Source organism: Molossus molossus, unplaced genomic scaffold (genome assembly GCF_014108415.1).
Source record: "Molossus molossus isolate mMolMol1 unplaced genomic scaffold, mMolMol1.p scaffold_m16_p_15, whole genome shotgun sequence".
NCBI classification, from domain to species: domain Eukaryota; kingdom Metazoa; phylum Chordata; class Mammalia; order Chiroptera; family Molossidae; genus Molossus; species Molossus molossus.
In genome coordinates this window covers 81,003,393-81,021,012 of record NW_023425350.1, presented here as the reverse complement: position 1 = coordinate 81,021,012, position 17,620 = coordinate 81,003,393, and the positions used below count along the sequence as shown (strand labels likewise).

The window sequence follows — 17,620 nt, the reverse complement described above, 5'->3', positions numbered from 1 at the left end:
GCATAAAAGCCAATCACAGAAACACAAATATGACATGATCTCACTTATTTTTGCAGTATAATGAACAAAATAGACCCAGAGACATAGAAAGGAATATGGTTCAGACTGACAAACCTTAGAGGAGGGAGGTGGGGGGGGCAGGGGGAAGATGAGATAAACCAAAGACCTTATATGCATATATGTATAACCAATGGACACAGACAACAATGCTGTGTGTGTGTGTGTATTTAGGAGTAGGGGAATTGGGAAGATGGTGTCTAGCGGGGACAAAGGGGATACATATGTAAAAAAAATAAACCAATTAAAAATAGGTTTACCGTTGTATGTGAAACAATTTCTTTCATCATTTATTAATTAGAATATTTCCGTATAAACAGTAAGCCTACTTTTGACCCATCCTTTATTTTAAATAGCATTTTGAGTGATATCCCTTTAAGATCTCATTCTTACACCCTTCTACCTAAGACAGGCTGCTGATTTTACTCTGTGCTTGCAGTCACTACCATTCTCAGGAATAACCCAAGATGCTTCCGAAGTAGTTCCATAATCCCGGTGTTTGATCACTGCAGTTGGCCCACAGAACTGACAGCATTCCCAGGGCTTTCATTTGCCCATAATGTACAAGCGTACAACTCATCTACCTAAAAGAACGCATTGAATTTAGTCTTACATTAATTCTAAATTAACACAAATACTTTTCTCAATTTACAACTTAATACTTTGTTGTCAGAGTAAGTCAATTCCTAACTGTACTTGGACCTCAGAAACTTCACTTTTATAACTAATACACATCAGTATTCAAAAAAATGAAATGCTTATAAGTGTTTTTAAAACTTCAGAAACTAAGTAGGAAAGGTAGAGGTGGCTTTTCTAAGTGGTTGAGTCACAGAAGCACGACATACTTTTACACAAGACCACCTTTCGTTCAGGCCATCGTCCTGTGCTTTGTAAATCACAACATAGGGTTACACTGAACCTAAAGAAACTGCTTTTAACCAATACATGTAATTACCTCAAGTTCTAGTTAATGAGATACATACTGATTTATTCTCAGCTGTCAGGAGCAAATAAACTTGAATGTGCTCAAAACTGTTGCCAAACTAAGCTATTTTTAACTGGGGATTTAGTTACACTGGGTCCTTCATCCAGATGGGGACACACCTGTTCTGAAGCTCTATCATCATTATAATTCTAGCTGTCATTGATTCATCAAGTATATCATAAACTACACAGAGAGGCTTTTAGATCTCATTTAAGGCCTAGTATTGTCCAAAATTCACCAATTGGTTTTTCTTTAAAAAATCTGAGCTCTGGGCCTTTCTTGGAAAGCTCGCCCAAGGCATGGAGCTGCGACTCTGCCACGAGGTCAGACCAATGGTTCGCTTCGGGAAGTTTTGTCATCGTGCACCCACAGAGAGCAAACTGCTGGTGGACACGCTGCAATTCGGCCTTTTATTGTCATCATTCCTCAGTGACCATGGCAAGCTTTCCGGAAAGGTTTGTACATTCAAGGCACCTAAAATAACAGCATGTACGGCATTACCTGATACGGGGTGCTGCTCCCACACCTCTCCGGACCGTCCTGGTTTTCTGAGGGACCCCAACAGCAGCACAGGGACAGGCAGGGACTAGTACAGAGCACTTCATGTTCAAGGACACACGACCTCTTCTACCGGCTGCCTGTGAACTCCCAAAGTTAAAACTTTCTATGTTATTTGTGAACAAATGGCTTTTTTTTTCACAATTGCTAGAAGGGAAATGATTATTCTGCCTTAAATAACCTTAACAATCTGATTTGCATACCCTTTCTTCATTTACATTCCCCATACTCCCAGCATTTTTTTGCTTATCCTCACTGGAGGATGTTTTTATTGATTTTCAGAAAGAGAAACATTAATGTGAAAAACATCTATTCCCCCCCGACTACACACCCCAACCTGGGATTGAACTCACATCCCAGGTATGTGCCGACTGGGAATTGAACCCGCAACCTTTTGGTGTACTGTATGATGCTCCAACCCAACCGAGGTACCTGGCCAGGGCTATTCCCAGCACTTTATCAACTTTATGTTCCAGCCAAAATTCTGGTAGTATTTGACTCTTTTCACATATATTTCCATCTTACAAAATACCTACCAAAGAAGTTCTAAAGAGTTTATCTTCTACTTTTTTTCGGCTATTAAAGATTTGTTTCTAAAGATTAAATTACAGTTCTTAAAATCTCTTCCATTTATAATTTAGTGTTCAAACCTTTCAATTAAATAAAGCTCTATCTGATAGCCCCTGATTATAAAATCACAGTATTCTTTTAAAAGTCAGCTTTATTGGCTACTGGGAAAAATTGTTAAAGCATTTCTCCATAGTACGTATCTTTCTTTTTACAAGATTTTTAAGCCCTGGCCAGTTTGGCTCAGCGGTTAGAGCGTTGGCCTGCGGTCGGGAGAGACCCGGGTTCGGTTCCCGCTAAGGGCAGGTACTTCGGTTGCAGTTTGTCCCCGGCCCTGGTTGGTCGTGCGGGTGGCAGCCACTCGATGTGTCCCTTCACGTCGATGTTTCTCTCTCTCTCTCCCTCCCACTCTATCTGTACAAAAAATGGAAAAATATCCTTGGGTGAGGATAAAAAAAAAAATAAGATTTTTAAATTGATTTTTAGAGAGGGGGAGAGAGAGAGAGAGAGAGAGAGAGAGAAACATTGATGCAAGAGTGAAACATTGCTTGGCCATCTCCTGCATACCGCCCCCCCCCCCCCAACTGGGGAGCAAGCCACTTGGGCACATGCTTCGAAGCGACAACCCTTTGGTGCAGGGACGATGCCCAACAAATTAAGCCACACTGGCCAGGGCTCTAATATGTTTCTTAAAATACAAAGAAGCAAACCATCTCCTTGGTATAGAATTGAGGACATACTTTCCTATTCACAATGAACCAGAGAAGGCAGATTTTTAAGATGACTGTTATAGAAACCTATTTTGAGGCTGTCTGTTTAAATGAGAGCTCAAAGTAAGACAAATTTTCTATTTTAGTAGTTCCTCAAAACTGAATCTGGCCACAGAGTTTTACTTTAGTAAAACTGTTTACTCACCAAGTACTTCAACTCACTGTGAGCGGCGATAACTGAAAAAAAAAAAAGCTATCTAAAACTTAGATACAGCCATAAGAATAAGTTCTGTAAATTTTGTAAATATATTCTCACTAAACATTTACTTTTACCCACAAAAAATATATATAGTAACTAGAAATAAAGCAACAAATGACTATACTTTCAAGTCCTAAAACACGAACTCTCTCTCCTCCTCAACTTCCACCTCCAACAAGTGACAGAAGACAGGTGTGTTTATTTAGTCACTTTATAAACTTAGTCTCCAGATGCTTTACACCAGCCTGCTCCTTTCACCTGCAAGTGAGAACAGCTAACAGAAGTAAAAGGAACAGATGATTTAAAAAGGCCATGGTCATTAAGTTTGCTTTAAAATTAATTAAGAAGCCCTGGCTGGTTTGGCTCAGTGGTTAGAGCATCGGCCTGCGGTCCCGAGAGACCCGGGTTCGGTTCCCACTAAGGGCATGTACCTCGGTTGCAGTTTGTCCCCGGACCTGGTTGGTCGTGCGGGTGGCAGCCACTCGATGTGTCCCTTTCACATCGATGTTTCTCTCTCTCTCTCTCTCTCTCTCTCTCTCTCTTCCTCTCTCTCCCTCCCACTCTACCTAAACAAAAAAAAAAATGGAAAAAAAATAAAAAAAATAAATAAATAAAATTAATTAAGAAAACTGGTTACCTGTTTATTTGTTACAATAAAAAATTCTCCACCTTTCACCCTTACAATTGTAAATATGAAATTGTAATCAATATTGTAGTCATTATTTACAAAGAAAAATCAGTCTCTGTCTATTCGTCTTCCTAACAAGGCAACGGATAACTTAATGTTCATGTAAAACAGATTCTTTGCATTTTTATTTGTTGAAAAAAATGAACAAACTTCCCATCAAAATGTCACAAGAAATTAGGTAATACAATAATGAAAGAGTGTTCTCAGGTTTTGAAATCTCTAAATAATACCAACGCACAAGAAAGCTGTCGATTTCTCTCATCTCACTTATAAGTTTAATATTCTAAAAAAGTCTTTCAGGGAAAATCGGTGTGGTCAGTTTATGGGATTTAATAACACAATCCACTTCAAGTAGTCTAAATTCAGTGTGCTTAGTCTAAAACCACCCTTGAGATAGAAGTAATCTGTTTATGAGTACCACAGTAGCCAGCCTAGTGCTTAGAAATACTGCCCATCCTCGACATTATCATGCCTTCCTAGTCACCTCCTCTGTACAGACTGTAACATGTTATTTATTGTAAATGATACACTTTAGTAAATATATGAACACTAATGAAAAAAGTCTCTTGAAGAATAAAATATCTTAGCCCTTTGTATATCAAATCAAAACACGAAAGGTAAAAGAATGTACATTATTTTCAAATATACAAACTATGTGCTAAAGTAAAAAAAATAAAATGTCCTTTAATTCAAAGTTCTGTCCATGCCGCTGTCAGTGGCAAACGTGCTAGGAAACAGGTCCTCCGCACTGAAGGTCACGCCTGCCCATCTCTGTAACAAAGCAACGGAAGCCAACATTAGTCCATTGGCATATTCTGAACTTCAATTAAATACACATTCTTACTCATTTAGAAACTGTAATTCAAGCAACAAATTACAGAAAATTTAAAATAAAACGTATCTGTAAAAATGGCAACCCATTCTAGATAGTCAAGAAAAGTATATAAACATCTCCTCACATGCAGTGTGAGGGGTTTTCCAATATTAACCTGACCAACATTAATATGATTGGCATTGTGTTATAAAAAATGATACAGCCTGAGTTGGTGTTAGAGTATGTTTTCAAAAGTAAAACAAGTAGCTTTGGTGACGATGATGATGGAGTCACCTCCTATAACCAACAGCTTGTATTTATATTGACCTAATGAGGTAGACACTATATATTATTATCCCCATTTTACAGATGATGAAACTGAAGCACAGAGAGGTGAAAGTATCTTAGAAGAGAATCTTCTATTAAAATCCCGACAGTCTGATATTACTAGGAAAAGAAGCACAAAATAATTTTAGCACAAACGGTTTCTTACAATAATAGAATACTTTCCTAACTACAAGTGAATCAACTACTTTGAACTCATCTACATTAGAGCTAAGTGCAAAGTCAACTGGACAAAGGAAGGAGTGGTCTACCATTGTTATTTTGTAACCTAGCTTCTTTTTACACATCTTTATTTTGTCTATTATTTGAAATCATAGTATCTTAGTTTTAAGAGGGCATTTGAGGAAAGATGCTGACAAACTAATGCACTACAGGTAACAAGAATGAAGAAAAACCTACAGACTGCTTTTGAAGGATGGTTAGTCAGGATAAAAGTGTTATCTGTCTTTAAGTATCTCAAGGGTGGCTGTGTACTAGGGAAGCAGATTTCCTTTCCTCCTGGACTGCTGGCAATGACATACACACAGTGGTAGGCACTCAGACTCAATACAGTGGGATTCCTAAAAATCAGAGCTGTGTATGAAGGAAGGCACTGCCCTGTAAGGTGGTTTAGTCCCAGCAGGAGGCCAGGGAGCTGGTCAGAAGAATGCCTACAACAGATCAACTTCCCACCGTCCTAAGTCTGGGAAACACAGCCTTCCTTTTCTTCCATAGTGCAGCCTCTCTCCCTCTGCTACCATTCAGAACTGGAGCCCCAATATTTCTATCTGCCTCAAAGATCTTAAACATGTAAAAAAATGAAAAACTGATTCAGTTTGAATATTACAGATTTGGAAAAATAGACTTCCTCTTCTAGGATGGCAAATTTTAAAATCAGAAGCATCAATGATTTGTACAATAATTCAATTACAATAAAAATTCTGATGGGACTTTCTTTTACTTGGCAAAATGATTTTAAGATTAATCTTTAAAAAGGAAGGGCAGGCCCCAAATTTTTTTCATTGCAATACAATTTATTTAAAAATCACTGATATTAATTTAAGACTAGAACAAACACTATCATTCAAACACTTTCCAATTTATCTTCTCAAGTTAAAGTCTAAACACAGGCATGCAGCAGAGCCTTTTACAGTTTACAAAGGTTTTAATCAAGTACATACTCCCTTTCAAAGTGTCTTAAGAATATAAATGCCGGCCCTCTCCCTCCACGGAGCACACGTGCCTTTTCCTTCTCCTCCTTGCCCCCACAGGCACCCATCTCCTCAAGTCTAAGGGACCCCATGAGACTTGCAACCAGGGGAGCAATGGGCAGTGACAGCTCACCCTGGGCTCACCCCCTGAACCTGTCTGCAAGGCCCCGTTTTCTCCGACTTCCCAGTAGGCTGACAGTAGCCCCGCCACCCTGGCTCACTGCTCCCCTGAACGTTTCTGGAGCCAGAGCTGCCCCACCTACTTTCTCCTGCTGCTTCTATCCTACGCCCTTCTATGTCCCACTGTCCCAGGCTAATAAACATACTCTCAAAATCATCTGGAAGAAAAAAAAAGGAATACAGATACTAAAATTAAAGTCTTGGGATTGATTTGATAATCAAAATACATCATCTACTTGCAATATTACTGATGATCTGTACTGCCTAAACCAGAAAAATGTAAAGTTTTACTTTCTGCTTTTATAATACCACTGTATATAATATGCCTGAATATAAAAATGAGAATGTGCGTGTGTGTATATTATATACCACTGTCGTCAATTGTATATACGAGTATATGTTTAACATTTACATTTTTATTTTAAGAGTGATTTTCCAAATAAACTGCAATAGTACAAAAAGTCACTGTATTTAAGTAAAATCATAAACGTACTGTTTACTTAAATGTTCCAACAAATGAAATACTTTTGCAATACAATATTAAAAGTCAAATTTTCTTCCCGGCTGGTGTGGCTCAGTGGACTGAGCATGGTCCCATGGACTGAGAGGTTCTGGCTGGATTACTGGTCAGGGCACGTACCTGGGTTGCAGGCTGGATCCCGAGTGGGGGGCATACAGGAGGCAGCTGATTGATGTTTCTCACACTGATGTCTCTCTCTCTCTCTTTAAGAATCAATAAAAACTTATTTTTAAAAATGTCAAATTTTCTTCCTGATGTTTATTAGAAAATAAACCCAACCCACAGAATGAAATAGCATGTAGTAAAACTTCATTAATTGGAACCAAGGAAAGACCAATATGAATAGGAGAATGTTTAGAAAGAAATGCAATTTTGCTAACTTCCCTAGTCTTGTAACTTTATTTAGCCTATCATAATATTAAGAGGCAGTGCTTGGCATATAACCATACCAATGTTCCTGCAGTCATTCAGTTACCAAGAAATTCACTTCTATCTCAACACACTGTTAGTGAGCAAACACTATTCCTAAAGGGCAAGGCTTTCACCTCTCTGGAGTAGCTAGTTTCCCTAAGTTTTTTTTAAAACTTTAAATATGTTTCTATTGATTTTTTTTTGAGAGAGAGAGAGGGAAACATCCATCAGCTGCCTCCTGCACGCCCCTGTTAGGGATTGAGCCCGCGACACAGGCATGTGCCCTGACCGGGAATAGAACCAGCAACTCTCAGTCCTTGGGAGGATACTCAATCCACTGAGCCTCGCCAGCCAAGCTAATTTTTGTTTTTAAATGTTGTGAAGCAGTGAAATTCTAATTAATGAAGTTTTAATACATTTGAGGTTCATATTTTACACTGCTTTGACATCAAAATAATATAAATTCAATAAAAAAAATCAATCCCCCCAGAGGTAACTTTGTTTTCTGAAACTATGCCAACTATTCATGGCAAATTAAAATCTGATTCTCCATGCTAACTTACGTGTTTTTTGCCTGTTTTACACCAGTCTCTGCTGTGTTTGAATGTGCTCAAGGAATACAGAATAATTTTATCTTCCCCAAACAAAAATAGGAAATTAATCAAAATAAACCATATGACTTTATCGAGATAAATTATTCCATGATTATATGCTTAGAACTATACCCTCCAACAGTATAGACTCTAAAAAGTTTACTTTTCTAGATAAAAATATTGTGAGTTCCTAAGCAACCATGAAAATTGTTATCTTGAAGTCAGAGGATTTAAAAATCTCAATGCCCTTTTTTTTTTTTTTTTATCCTCACCCGAGGATATTTTTCCATTTTTTGTACAGATAGAGTGGGAGGGAGAGAGAGGAAGGGAGAGAGAGAGAGAAACATCGACGTGAAGGGACACATCGAGTGGCTGCCACCCGCACGACCAACCAGGGCCGGGGACAAACTGCAACCGAAGTATGTGCCCTTAGCGGGAACCGAACCCGGGTCTCTCCGGACCGCAGGCCGACGCTCTAACCACTGAGCCAAACCGGCCAGGGCTCAATGCCCTTTTGCAAATGCTACCTAACTTTTGTAAAGTCAAATATACTCAAACCAGTGACATCATATAAAGGTCATCAATGCAAAAGAAACCAGCAAAAACTATGACTATGTTCTATGACTTTAGAAAACTATGCTAGTTACTGTTATCTTCTAGTAGCACAATGTAGACCTGGGCTAACAGGATGATGAAGTGAGAAATATACATATATCTTAGACAAACAAATGAAACACCATATTAAATTTCACATTATCTTGAGGTCTATAGGAAAAGTTATTTTTTTAATAACTTGTAATTGAAAATACACTCTAAGTGCAAGAACAGCCACCCTGCAGGGTGTGCACAGCCCTGCTGCCTGCCCCGGGCTCGGGGGTGCGGCCAGCACTTCAGCCGGCGGCGCTGGCCGTCTCCAGGAGCCGGAGGCCTGGCACATCACTCGGAAGAAAAATTTGGCAAGAAAAAAAATTATTCTTTTTTCTTCTCCAAATGTGGTTAAATAAACCAGATATCTGCAAAGTAATGAAGACTCACTTCAAATAATTACTCTGCTTACAATTGTAATTTACACAGTAATTGTTAACAGTGGCATTTAGTGAATTCCTTGTATTCACATTTTATGTACATATTTATACTTAAAAGGTAAAGAAACTGTGCAATAAAAATGAGGAAAAGAAATACAGTAACTTAGGTCCAATTCAGGAAACAAACGCACAGCAGGAAGATCAAGCTCAGGCAGATGGTACAACCTCAACAAGATCGTTGCCAGGCCGACGGTCCCTTCATCAGGGCCACCAATATGAAGAGAATAGTTACCAGAGTCAAAATTAACCTTAAAAAATGCAGAAAAGGCCAAAATTTTTTTAAAAGAATAAAGATTAAGGAATTTGCATTGCCTTGCAAATATCAAAACATAGTGTTCATAAGTAATTGTTATTCACTAAATAATATTAGGATAATTGGTTAAACATTTGGGAAAAATAGGTTAGCTTGATCTCTCCTTAAACTATGTGGATTAAAGATTTATTTTTTTTAATCCTCATCCGAGGATATTTTTCCATTTATCTTCAGATAGAGTGGGAGGAAGAGAGAGAGAAACATCGATGTGAGAGAGACACATCTACTGGTTGCCTTCTGCATGACCCCGACCGGGGCCGGGGACGAACCGCAACCGAGGTAACATGCCCTTGACTGGAATCGAACCTGCGACTCTTTGGTCCTCAGGTTGATGCTCTAACCATTGAGCAAAACTGGCCAGGGCTGGATTAAAGATTTAAATGTAAAATACAAACCATAAATATTAGATAACATTTTAAAATTTCTAACTAAGCAAAATACATCAGAAAGTCAAAGGATACAGAAATTGGGGGGTAGAAAATACACATGACAAAGACCAAAGTGCTCTTAGAATCAGTATGAAAAATTAGTTTCTCTATAGAAAATTAGGCTATGAATGAAATGGACAACTCATAAAAGAAACAAATGACCAACAAATATGAAAAGGTAACCTCATCAATAATAAACAATTGCAATTCAGCCTTGGCTAGTGTGACTCAGTTGGCTGGGCACTGTATTGTCATGTGCACTGAAAGGTTGCCCATTTGATTCCGGGTCACATCACTTGCATGGGTTGCGGGTGTGCAGGAGGCAGCCAATTGATGTTTTGCTCTCATATCCATGTTTCTCTCTCTCAAAATCAATAAAAAATGTTTTTTAAAAATGCAATTCACTCTATTTTACCTATCAGAATGACAGAAAACAATTAGATAAGTGGTAAACATATACACATAATGATATGAAGGCGTTACTGACAAAGTCCATCAACAGGATGTGGACTAAAGAAATTAATATAGTAAATCCAAAATGTAACACTATGAAGCTATACAAAATTATGTATCTACTGATAAAGAAACAGCTTCATACACTAAGAAAAAACAGGTTACCTAACAGCACATAAATGACATTCTCCCCATAGTTAAACACAGAAAAATATGTCAAAGAGGTAGTTATCAAAATGTTAAAATATTTCCAGGTATGAGATGATGGCATTCATTTTTCCTTTTTTTCCCTGCATTTTACGTATCTCTTCATTCTCTTTCAATGACTAACAACAACAGTTTGTTGTATAGTCTGCAAGCTACTTACCTAGTAAAGCTGTGTTTTCACCCACATCTTCTTTGAAATGCACATCGCCCTGTGGCATGAGCTCACTCGTGGAGGACGATGGTGAACTGCTCCTGTCACTTCTGTCATCGTCTTGCACAGTAACACTCAAATTTGCAGCCGAAACACTCTCCGAGGCTGATTCTGGGGCGGGCATCTCCTGGACATCCTCAAGCTCTCCCTTGAGAGTTAGAACAAAAGAAAATGTCCTTTCTAAGTAAAATGTCAAAGCTTATCTATTATTCTTTGTTCATAATCCACATAAAATGTTTACTTAGGCACAGAATATGGCAAAAAGCATGATGTCTTCTTTATTTAGCATCATCGGACAATGAATTACTTCTCAATAAGCAGCTTCCCAAGACGTGAACATTTTTTATTCTAAGAACCATTTTCCCTTGATACAAGCAATTACACCTTTTAAACTATGTGTTGACTGAAGGTGAAGCTTGTTATGACACTTTGCTATGTTCTGGAACAACCTGGCTATCTCTGCTGATCACTTCTGGCCCTGACCACCAGTTCCAACCACTGCCTCTCAGGACTCCTTCACCGCGAGCACTGGGGACTCGGACGAGCAAGGCTTCTGAACAACACGGGGCTTCAGACTGCGTTTTGTAAACTTAAAAATATCAGCTGTCAATTTGCCTCTAACTCCCCACCCCTCATTTGTTGCTTTAAAGAAGATACAATAATGAAAGTGAGGGCTGAGACTCTAGGACAATTACTACATTGAGTCTCAAAATTTGGGAATATCCAGAAACCTTGTTTGATTAAACCTTGCTTTATTGTGTGGTGAGGAGACAAAACTGCTGGGTAAGTGACTGTGAAATGAGGGGTGAGGGTGGGTTTACTGGGAGCCTTGGCTGAGACTGGCAACTCTGCTTGGAGTGAAAACACTGCAGTCATCCCCCTCCTCTGGGCTCTCAGGGACCAGGGCACGTGGCCTGCTGCTGCCACTGCAGCTCCACCCGTGCTCCAGAGTACCCCTCTCCCGAATACCTCCTGGCCCACTGCTGCCTTCTCATCAGTAACAAACACCCTCAGAACAGAACTCCTGACACACCAAATCCTGTTAAGTTGTTATGTCCAAACTTGCTCAGTCCACTCTAACCGTTTTTTCCAGGTATTTCTCTCAATACCTACCAAACTTAACTACCTACCTGCCAGTCTCAAACCCCACATGTTTGCACCACTGAAATAGGCTCATCTGTCAGACAAATCTTTTAACACCCAGCTCAGATGCACCCTGAAAGAAACACTCCCTTGTCCTTCCCACATGCACTTGGCAGAGTGAGCCCTCCTTCCCTGTGCTCCTGCGGCCTCTTCGCCAAGCTGTGTCTGGGTGAATGCCCTGGACCTATCAGCCCCCACAAACCCAAGAGCCGAGTGCAAGGGCTGTGTCTCCCCAGAGCCCAGCTCAGCGCAGCACCTCAGACGGCGTGCCTCGGCCGGATGCCTGCCAGGTTCATGAGAGCAGCGGCGGCTGTAGCTGCGAGCCCAGGACCTCCGACCTGTGTGAGGGCAGCAGCTCTCCTTGCTGGGGGCCTTTCTTGGAAACGAGAACCAGTTACACTGCTTACAGCTACTGCACTAGAGTGTGTCATGACTACCTACAAAATTCAACACAGGATGGGCCAATAATCTAAAGGAAATGGCATACTTGTCAAAATATTTTTAAAAATTATAAAGGCAAGACAAATTAATGACCTAGTTTGGTTTCAAGTTACTACAGGTTTCTGTTCTTCAAAAAAAAATTAAACTTTCTGGGTATACATATTCTCGCTTTCTGAATTAACATTCTAAGGAAGCAATCCAACCTTATGTTAAATGAAGAATCTTGATTTTTAACATATGAATTATATTTCCAAAAACAAAACTCATGAGAAAAAGTCTCAACACTAACTGTCAGTGAAATTCCTTCTTTACATATTTTTAGAAATGCAAAGCAGGTTAGAAGTACTGACTCATGACGTAAGTTACTGAAAAGGACTGGGGAGTGTAGCTAAGGAAGGAAAGGGGAGGATGACTGCTGGGGCTCTGCTGCGCACACCTGTCCCAGGGGGCGTGGCCTCTCGCCGCGCAGACAGGGAGTGAGCCCTGTTCACTAAGAGAGCACGTTATGACATGCTAGGCAGAGCCATTGTTACTAAAAACTATGAATAAATGAATGTTAGAAATTCTAGAGAAAAGATACATTTTCTAGATATCAAATGAGATTTCAGTAAGACGGTTCTTGAGTGCTGATCTCCCCCTTTCTGTGCACCTATGGTGAGGGCATTCTAGAACTTACACTCAAAAACTGTAGTTCATAGAAAGTTATGCTGGTTATTAAGGTAGTGGCCTCTTATCTATCTTTTGCAGATATGCTAAGCTATAAGATAAGAGAACACTTCAAGGAGACCTGAAGCCCTACGGGCCATTATGACTTTAAGTAGCATAAAATGGCCCTGGCCAGTTTGGCTCAGCGGTTAGAGCGTCGGCCTGTGGTGCAGAGAGACCCGGGTTTGGTTCCTGCTAAGGGCGCGTACCTCGGTTGCAGTTTGTCCCTGGCCCTGCGTGGGTTGTGCGGGAGGCAGCCACTTGGTGTGTACCTTTCACATCGATGTTTCTTCTCTCTCTCTCTCTCTCTCTCCTTCCCATTCTATCTGAATAAAAAATGGAAAAATGTCCTTGGGTGAGGATAAAAAAAAAAAGTAGCATAAAATGATTCCAAAAAAAATAAATCACCCCTCTGTAGTTTTCTAACTGTACAATAAATGCTACAAGAAACTCTGAAAATATATTCAGCAAGAAGAAAAATATATTTTATATTTACATTACTTATTTCAAAGATCTTTATTCCAAAAGTACTTACTATTTAATCAAGACTATTTGGAGACACTGATTTGATTAGAGACTCTAAAAACAGTAAAAAATAGGGCAATCCAAAAAAATCTGTTTTCTTCCCTCTATTTGCCCTTGCCCCCTTTTGAGTATGACAGTAGTTTAGAGCTTGGACCCTGGAATTTAAGCAAACTTGTTTGTGAAGGCTGACTCCCCATTAACGATCTGTGACCTTGGGTGAGCTACTTAGCATCTCTTAAATTTGAGCTTCTAATTAGCAAAATAGAGACAGTGAGCAATTACCTCACAAAGGGTGAGGAGGGGGCAAATTAGCAGTGTGTGCGGCTTCTCTCACTTCACGCTAATGTCTGTCTGAGGAAGGTCCTATGACCACCTAGGATCAAACTGACAGCAATTCGATGCAGGGCACATCCCACAGTGTCTGACTGACGCCAGGACCCCAGGGAAGCGGTGTCAGGGAGTGCTGGCTGTGGCTCCCTCACGGGCAGGGTGCGCGCCTTGGGCCAGACACTGTCGAGGCTCCTTCCACTGAGAACATTGCATAATTCTTGTTCAGAGAGACTGACCCGCACATACGCATCCCACAATGTATTATACCAAATGTACCGCTCTAAGTAATTACAAACTCTATGAGGAGACACTGAGTGCATGATTCTATAATCACAAATTTAGGTCATTCACTTTTTTGGAATTTTTAAGGAAGATGAAAGTTTCTTCAGAGAAGTACTTAGAGCATCCCTCCTGCCTCTGGTCAATAATGACATCACATCCTTCAGGAAGAACCGGGGCAAAGATTAAATATAAACAAAAATGCAACAAACCCAGTATCCCAGGGCTTTGATGACATCAAGTTTACACATGGGACACGTGCGGTGATCCAAAAGCCATGGGTCAATGCACATTCTATGAAAAATATGCCTAAAAAAATTAAGTTGTGTTAATGTTTTACAATCAATGTTTATATCTTATCAAGGAAACAAAACATGCTACCAATTTATCTTCTCATTAAATTAAATAACATCCAATCAATACTCTAGTCTATTCACTTACCCTAAGTTCTTATCTATTCTATTTTCCACGTTAAACAGAATCTTACAGGGAAATTTCCCCTTCACTCCACAAAACCAGCATGGCTTACTCTGGCCTCATGCTAGGCTGTACTTTACGTGTTTAAAGCCCTTTGGGAACATATGTGGCACAAGTAAACCAACAGTAAACTAACAGTAACAAAGGATACTAAACTGACAGCATCTTATATCTGCCTATAAAATGACTCCAATGGAAATAGAGCAAAATATTACCAAATCATCTTTGGGCTGCAGGCTTAAAAAAAGATATCTTCTGTCACATTTTTCTGTAACAAACACATCACTTTCAGAATAAAATAAACTGCATGTGTATTTTCTTCTTTTACTGATTTGCCTTAGTTGGGTCTCATTTGATAAAGGAGCTAAGAGTGCGGCGCTGGAGCAGACTGGCTCAGATGCAGCTGTGTGACTCGCTGCTGCGACTCAGCCAGCTCTGCAGCTGTCCGCAGGCTCTGCTGAGGAGCAGGTGAGTCGCAGCTCACAACAGTGCCGGGCACAGGAAGAGTTCACTACTCATCACACAGATCTGCTGGCGTGGCTAAAAATAACAGTATTGATCATGTAATACAATCAAGTCCAGCTTCTCTTTTGACTTTTCCATCTTCAAACTGAAACTGACTCACCCGAAGGAATCATTTTTTTTTTTATCCTCACCCGAGGACATTTTTTTCATTTTTTGTTCAGACAGAGCTGGAGGGAGAGAGAGAAAGAGAGAGAGAGAGAGAGAAACATCGACGTGAAAGGGACACATCAAGTGGCTGCCACCCACACGACCCAACCAGGGCTGGGGACAAACTGCAACCGAGGTACGTGCCCTTAGCAGGAACCGAACCCGGGTCTCTCTGGACCACAGGCCGACGCTCAAACCACTAAGCAAAACTGGCCAGGGCCAAAGGAATCATTTTTACAAAAATATAAAAGAAATACAATGGCCTTACTGGAAAATTCATTAAATAAAAGCACAGGAGAAAATGGAGGAAAACCATCAAAGCCCCTAAGAAAGAGACCAGGAAATGTCATGTGTTTACGTAGGAGAGTCAGGTACAAGATCCGGCTCAGATGCCAGGACATACCTGGTGCTACACAACACCGGGAAGGAGCCTCAGGTTGCTCCCCTGTGAAGCATCCTAGATATTTATTTTTAAGTCAGAAAGACTTGTCCTAAACCAGCCTAGAGTAAAAATACTTTCCTATTTTAATAATTTTCTACAAGACATGTTCAATCTATAACACTGACCTCAATTCATTAAGTACCTACCACCCCAGCCCCCTATAAAGGCCTATAGCTTTAAGTTATATATCTTTATTCAGGAAACTTTTATTTTGTTATTCTGGTATTTATTCATTTCCTCTACAATTATTGAGAACTTAATCTACTATAAAGTACTTGCATATGTATTAAAATACTTTGCAAACATAATTATATACATGGTGAGGCAAAAGTAGGGTGGGTTACAGTTGTTCACATGGAAAATACAATAATTAATAAATAATAATACAAGAATAAACTGTTTCATGTACTCACAGCCATAAACCTACTTTTGTCCAATCCTGTATTAACTCGTGACTTGCTTCTAATAGCTGTGAAGTATAATTAAAACTGATCAGACTTAAACATATTATAAAGTTTGGCCTTGGATGGTTTGGCTCAGCGGTTAGAGCATTGGCCTGCGGTCTAGAGAGACCCGGGTTTGGTTCCCGCTAAGAGCATGTACCCCGGTTGCAGTTTGTCCCCGGCCCTGGTTGAGTCTTGTGGGAGGCAGCCATTCGATGTGTCCCTTTCAAATCGATGTTTCTCTCTCTCCCTCCCACTCTACCTGAACAAAAAATGGAAAAATGTCCTCGGGTGAGGATAAAAAAAAATAAAGTTTGTACAACCTTCTGCTAACAAAGCAATGTTTTTAAAAAGTTATCAAACTATTCCATTATTAAAAGGAAAAATAACTCTGTTGCTGAAAAAAAATCCAAGCCCCTAATGTATCTACAGTAAGGAGAGGAATGTTTATTTTATGCAACCCCTAGGACCCAAACCCAGGGTGAAATGAGAGCAAACTGATGCTCTCCCCACCTACTTTCCTCCACTCTACTCTAGCCCTCGACCAGGACCTCGACCTGTCATGTTCAGTTTCCTTGCTCCTTACATAGCACACTTTTAAAAAGTCAACCAATGACAAAGATACATTATGGGTCTCACTAGATCTCACCTACAGTCTCCTAACCAAAGCAATTTGAAAGCTATACAACACAGGAGTCTTGAAGACTGGAAACGTCTTTTCTAAAGGAGATGATCATGAGATCATCACAACAGCAAGATCTCCACGTCATAAACACACAAAACTCTTGCTGGAAATCTGAAGCCTATCAAGTAATTTTTAACATCGTAGAAGGTAAGAAGAACATACTTGCATGGAAGAATTCTGATAATATCCTTCACTTTAAAATTTTCAATACACACTGCACAATTCTCAGCATCAACGTCGATTCCCTGTAAAAAGAAGAGTAAAGTTTACTAACTTCGGTGTATAGCACATCCTTGGAAAAACTCACTGCACCCTGGGTAAAACAGTGATGAATTCCAGTCCCCTTGGGTACAACCTGAAACTAACCATATCATTTCTACTTGTATTTACTTTTTATTACTATCAAGAGGATATTTAAAGAATTTGGATGAAAAGAAAAAAATTTCATTGTCTACCCAATTAGACATGAACAGCATTTATATATGAGGCTAGTGTTCATGTTTTTTTTTTTAATGTTTTTATTGATTTTGAGAGAGAGAGAGAAACATTGATCAGCTGCCTCTTGCACGCCCCCTACTGAAGATCAAGCCCACAACCAGGCATTGTGCCCTGATCAGGAATCAAACTAGGACCTCTCAGTCCATGGGATGGACGATGCTTAGTCCACTTAGCCACACCAGCTGGGCATAAAATATTCACGTTTTAAGAGCTTTAGAAATGCAAATGCCTGCTTTACTATGATCAAAGTAATTATTTTTCAAATATAAAATTCATAAAGAGAAAGAATATCCAATAAGCTGCTTGTTTTCTGGAATCATTAAAAAGAAAAACTAGAGCATGTTCATGAGAATTTGCTAAAGTAGTTACAACTTGCAAAGGAGGAAATGCAAATGGCTAAATATCT

General features: G+C 39.7%; 1 protein-coding gene and 1 non-coding gene across 2 annotated transcripts in view; both read right to left on the bottom strand.

Annotated features, from left to right (window-relative positions):
- Positions 1 to 1,360: 1,360 nt before the first annotated feature.
- Positions 1,361 to 1,473, bottom strand: LOC118631309. The gene has a single exon (XR_004959792.1). It is a non-coding gene; the product is annotated as a small nucleolar RNA SNORD89 (small nucleolar RNA).
- A 2,234-nt stretch (positions 1,474 to 3,707) lies between these two features.
- RNF149 (ring finger protein 149) overlaps positions 3,708 to 17,620 on the bottom strand; it is a 31,653-nt gene continuing 17,740 nt past the window's right edge. Inside the window, exons 4-7 of the mRNA XM_036262360.1 lie at positions 16,879 to 16,961; positions 14,210 to 14,306; positions 10,524 to 10,722; positions 3,708 to 4,595 (exon numbers count right to left, since the gene is read on the bottom strand). Coding sequence (XP_036118253.1) covers positions 4,552 to 4,595; positions 10,524 to 10,722; positions 14,210 to 14,306; positions 16,879 to 16,961 — 423 coding nt within the window. The 3' untranslated portion in view covers positions 3,708 to 4,551. The remainder of the gene's footprint in view (positions 4,596 to 10,523; positions 10,723 to 14,209; positions 14,307 to 16,878; positions 16,962 to 17,620) is intronic.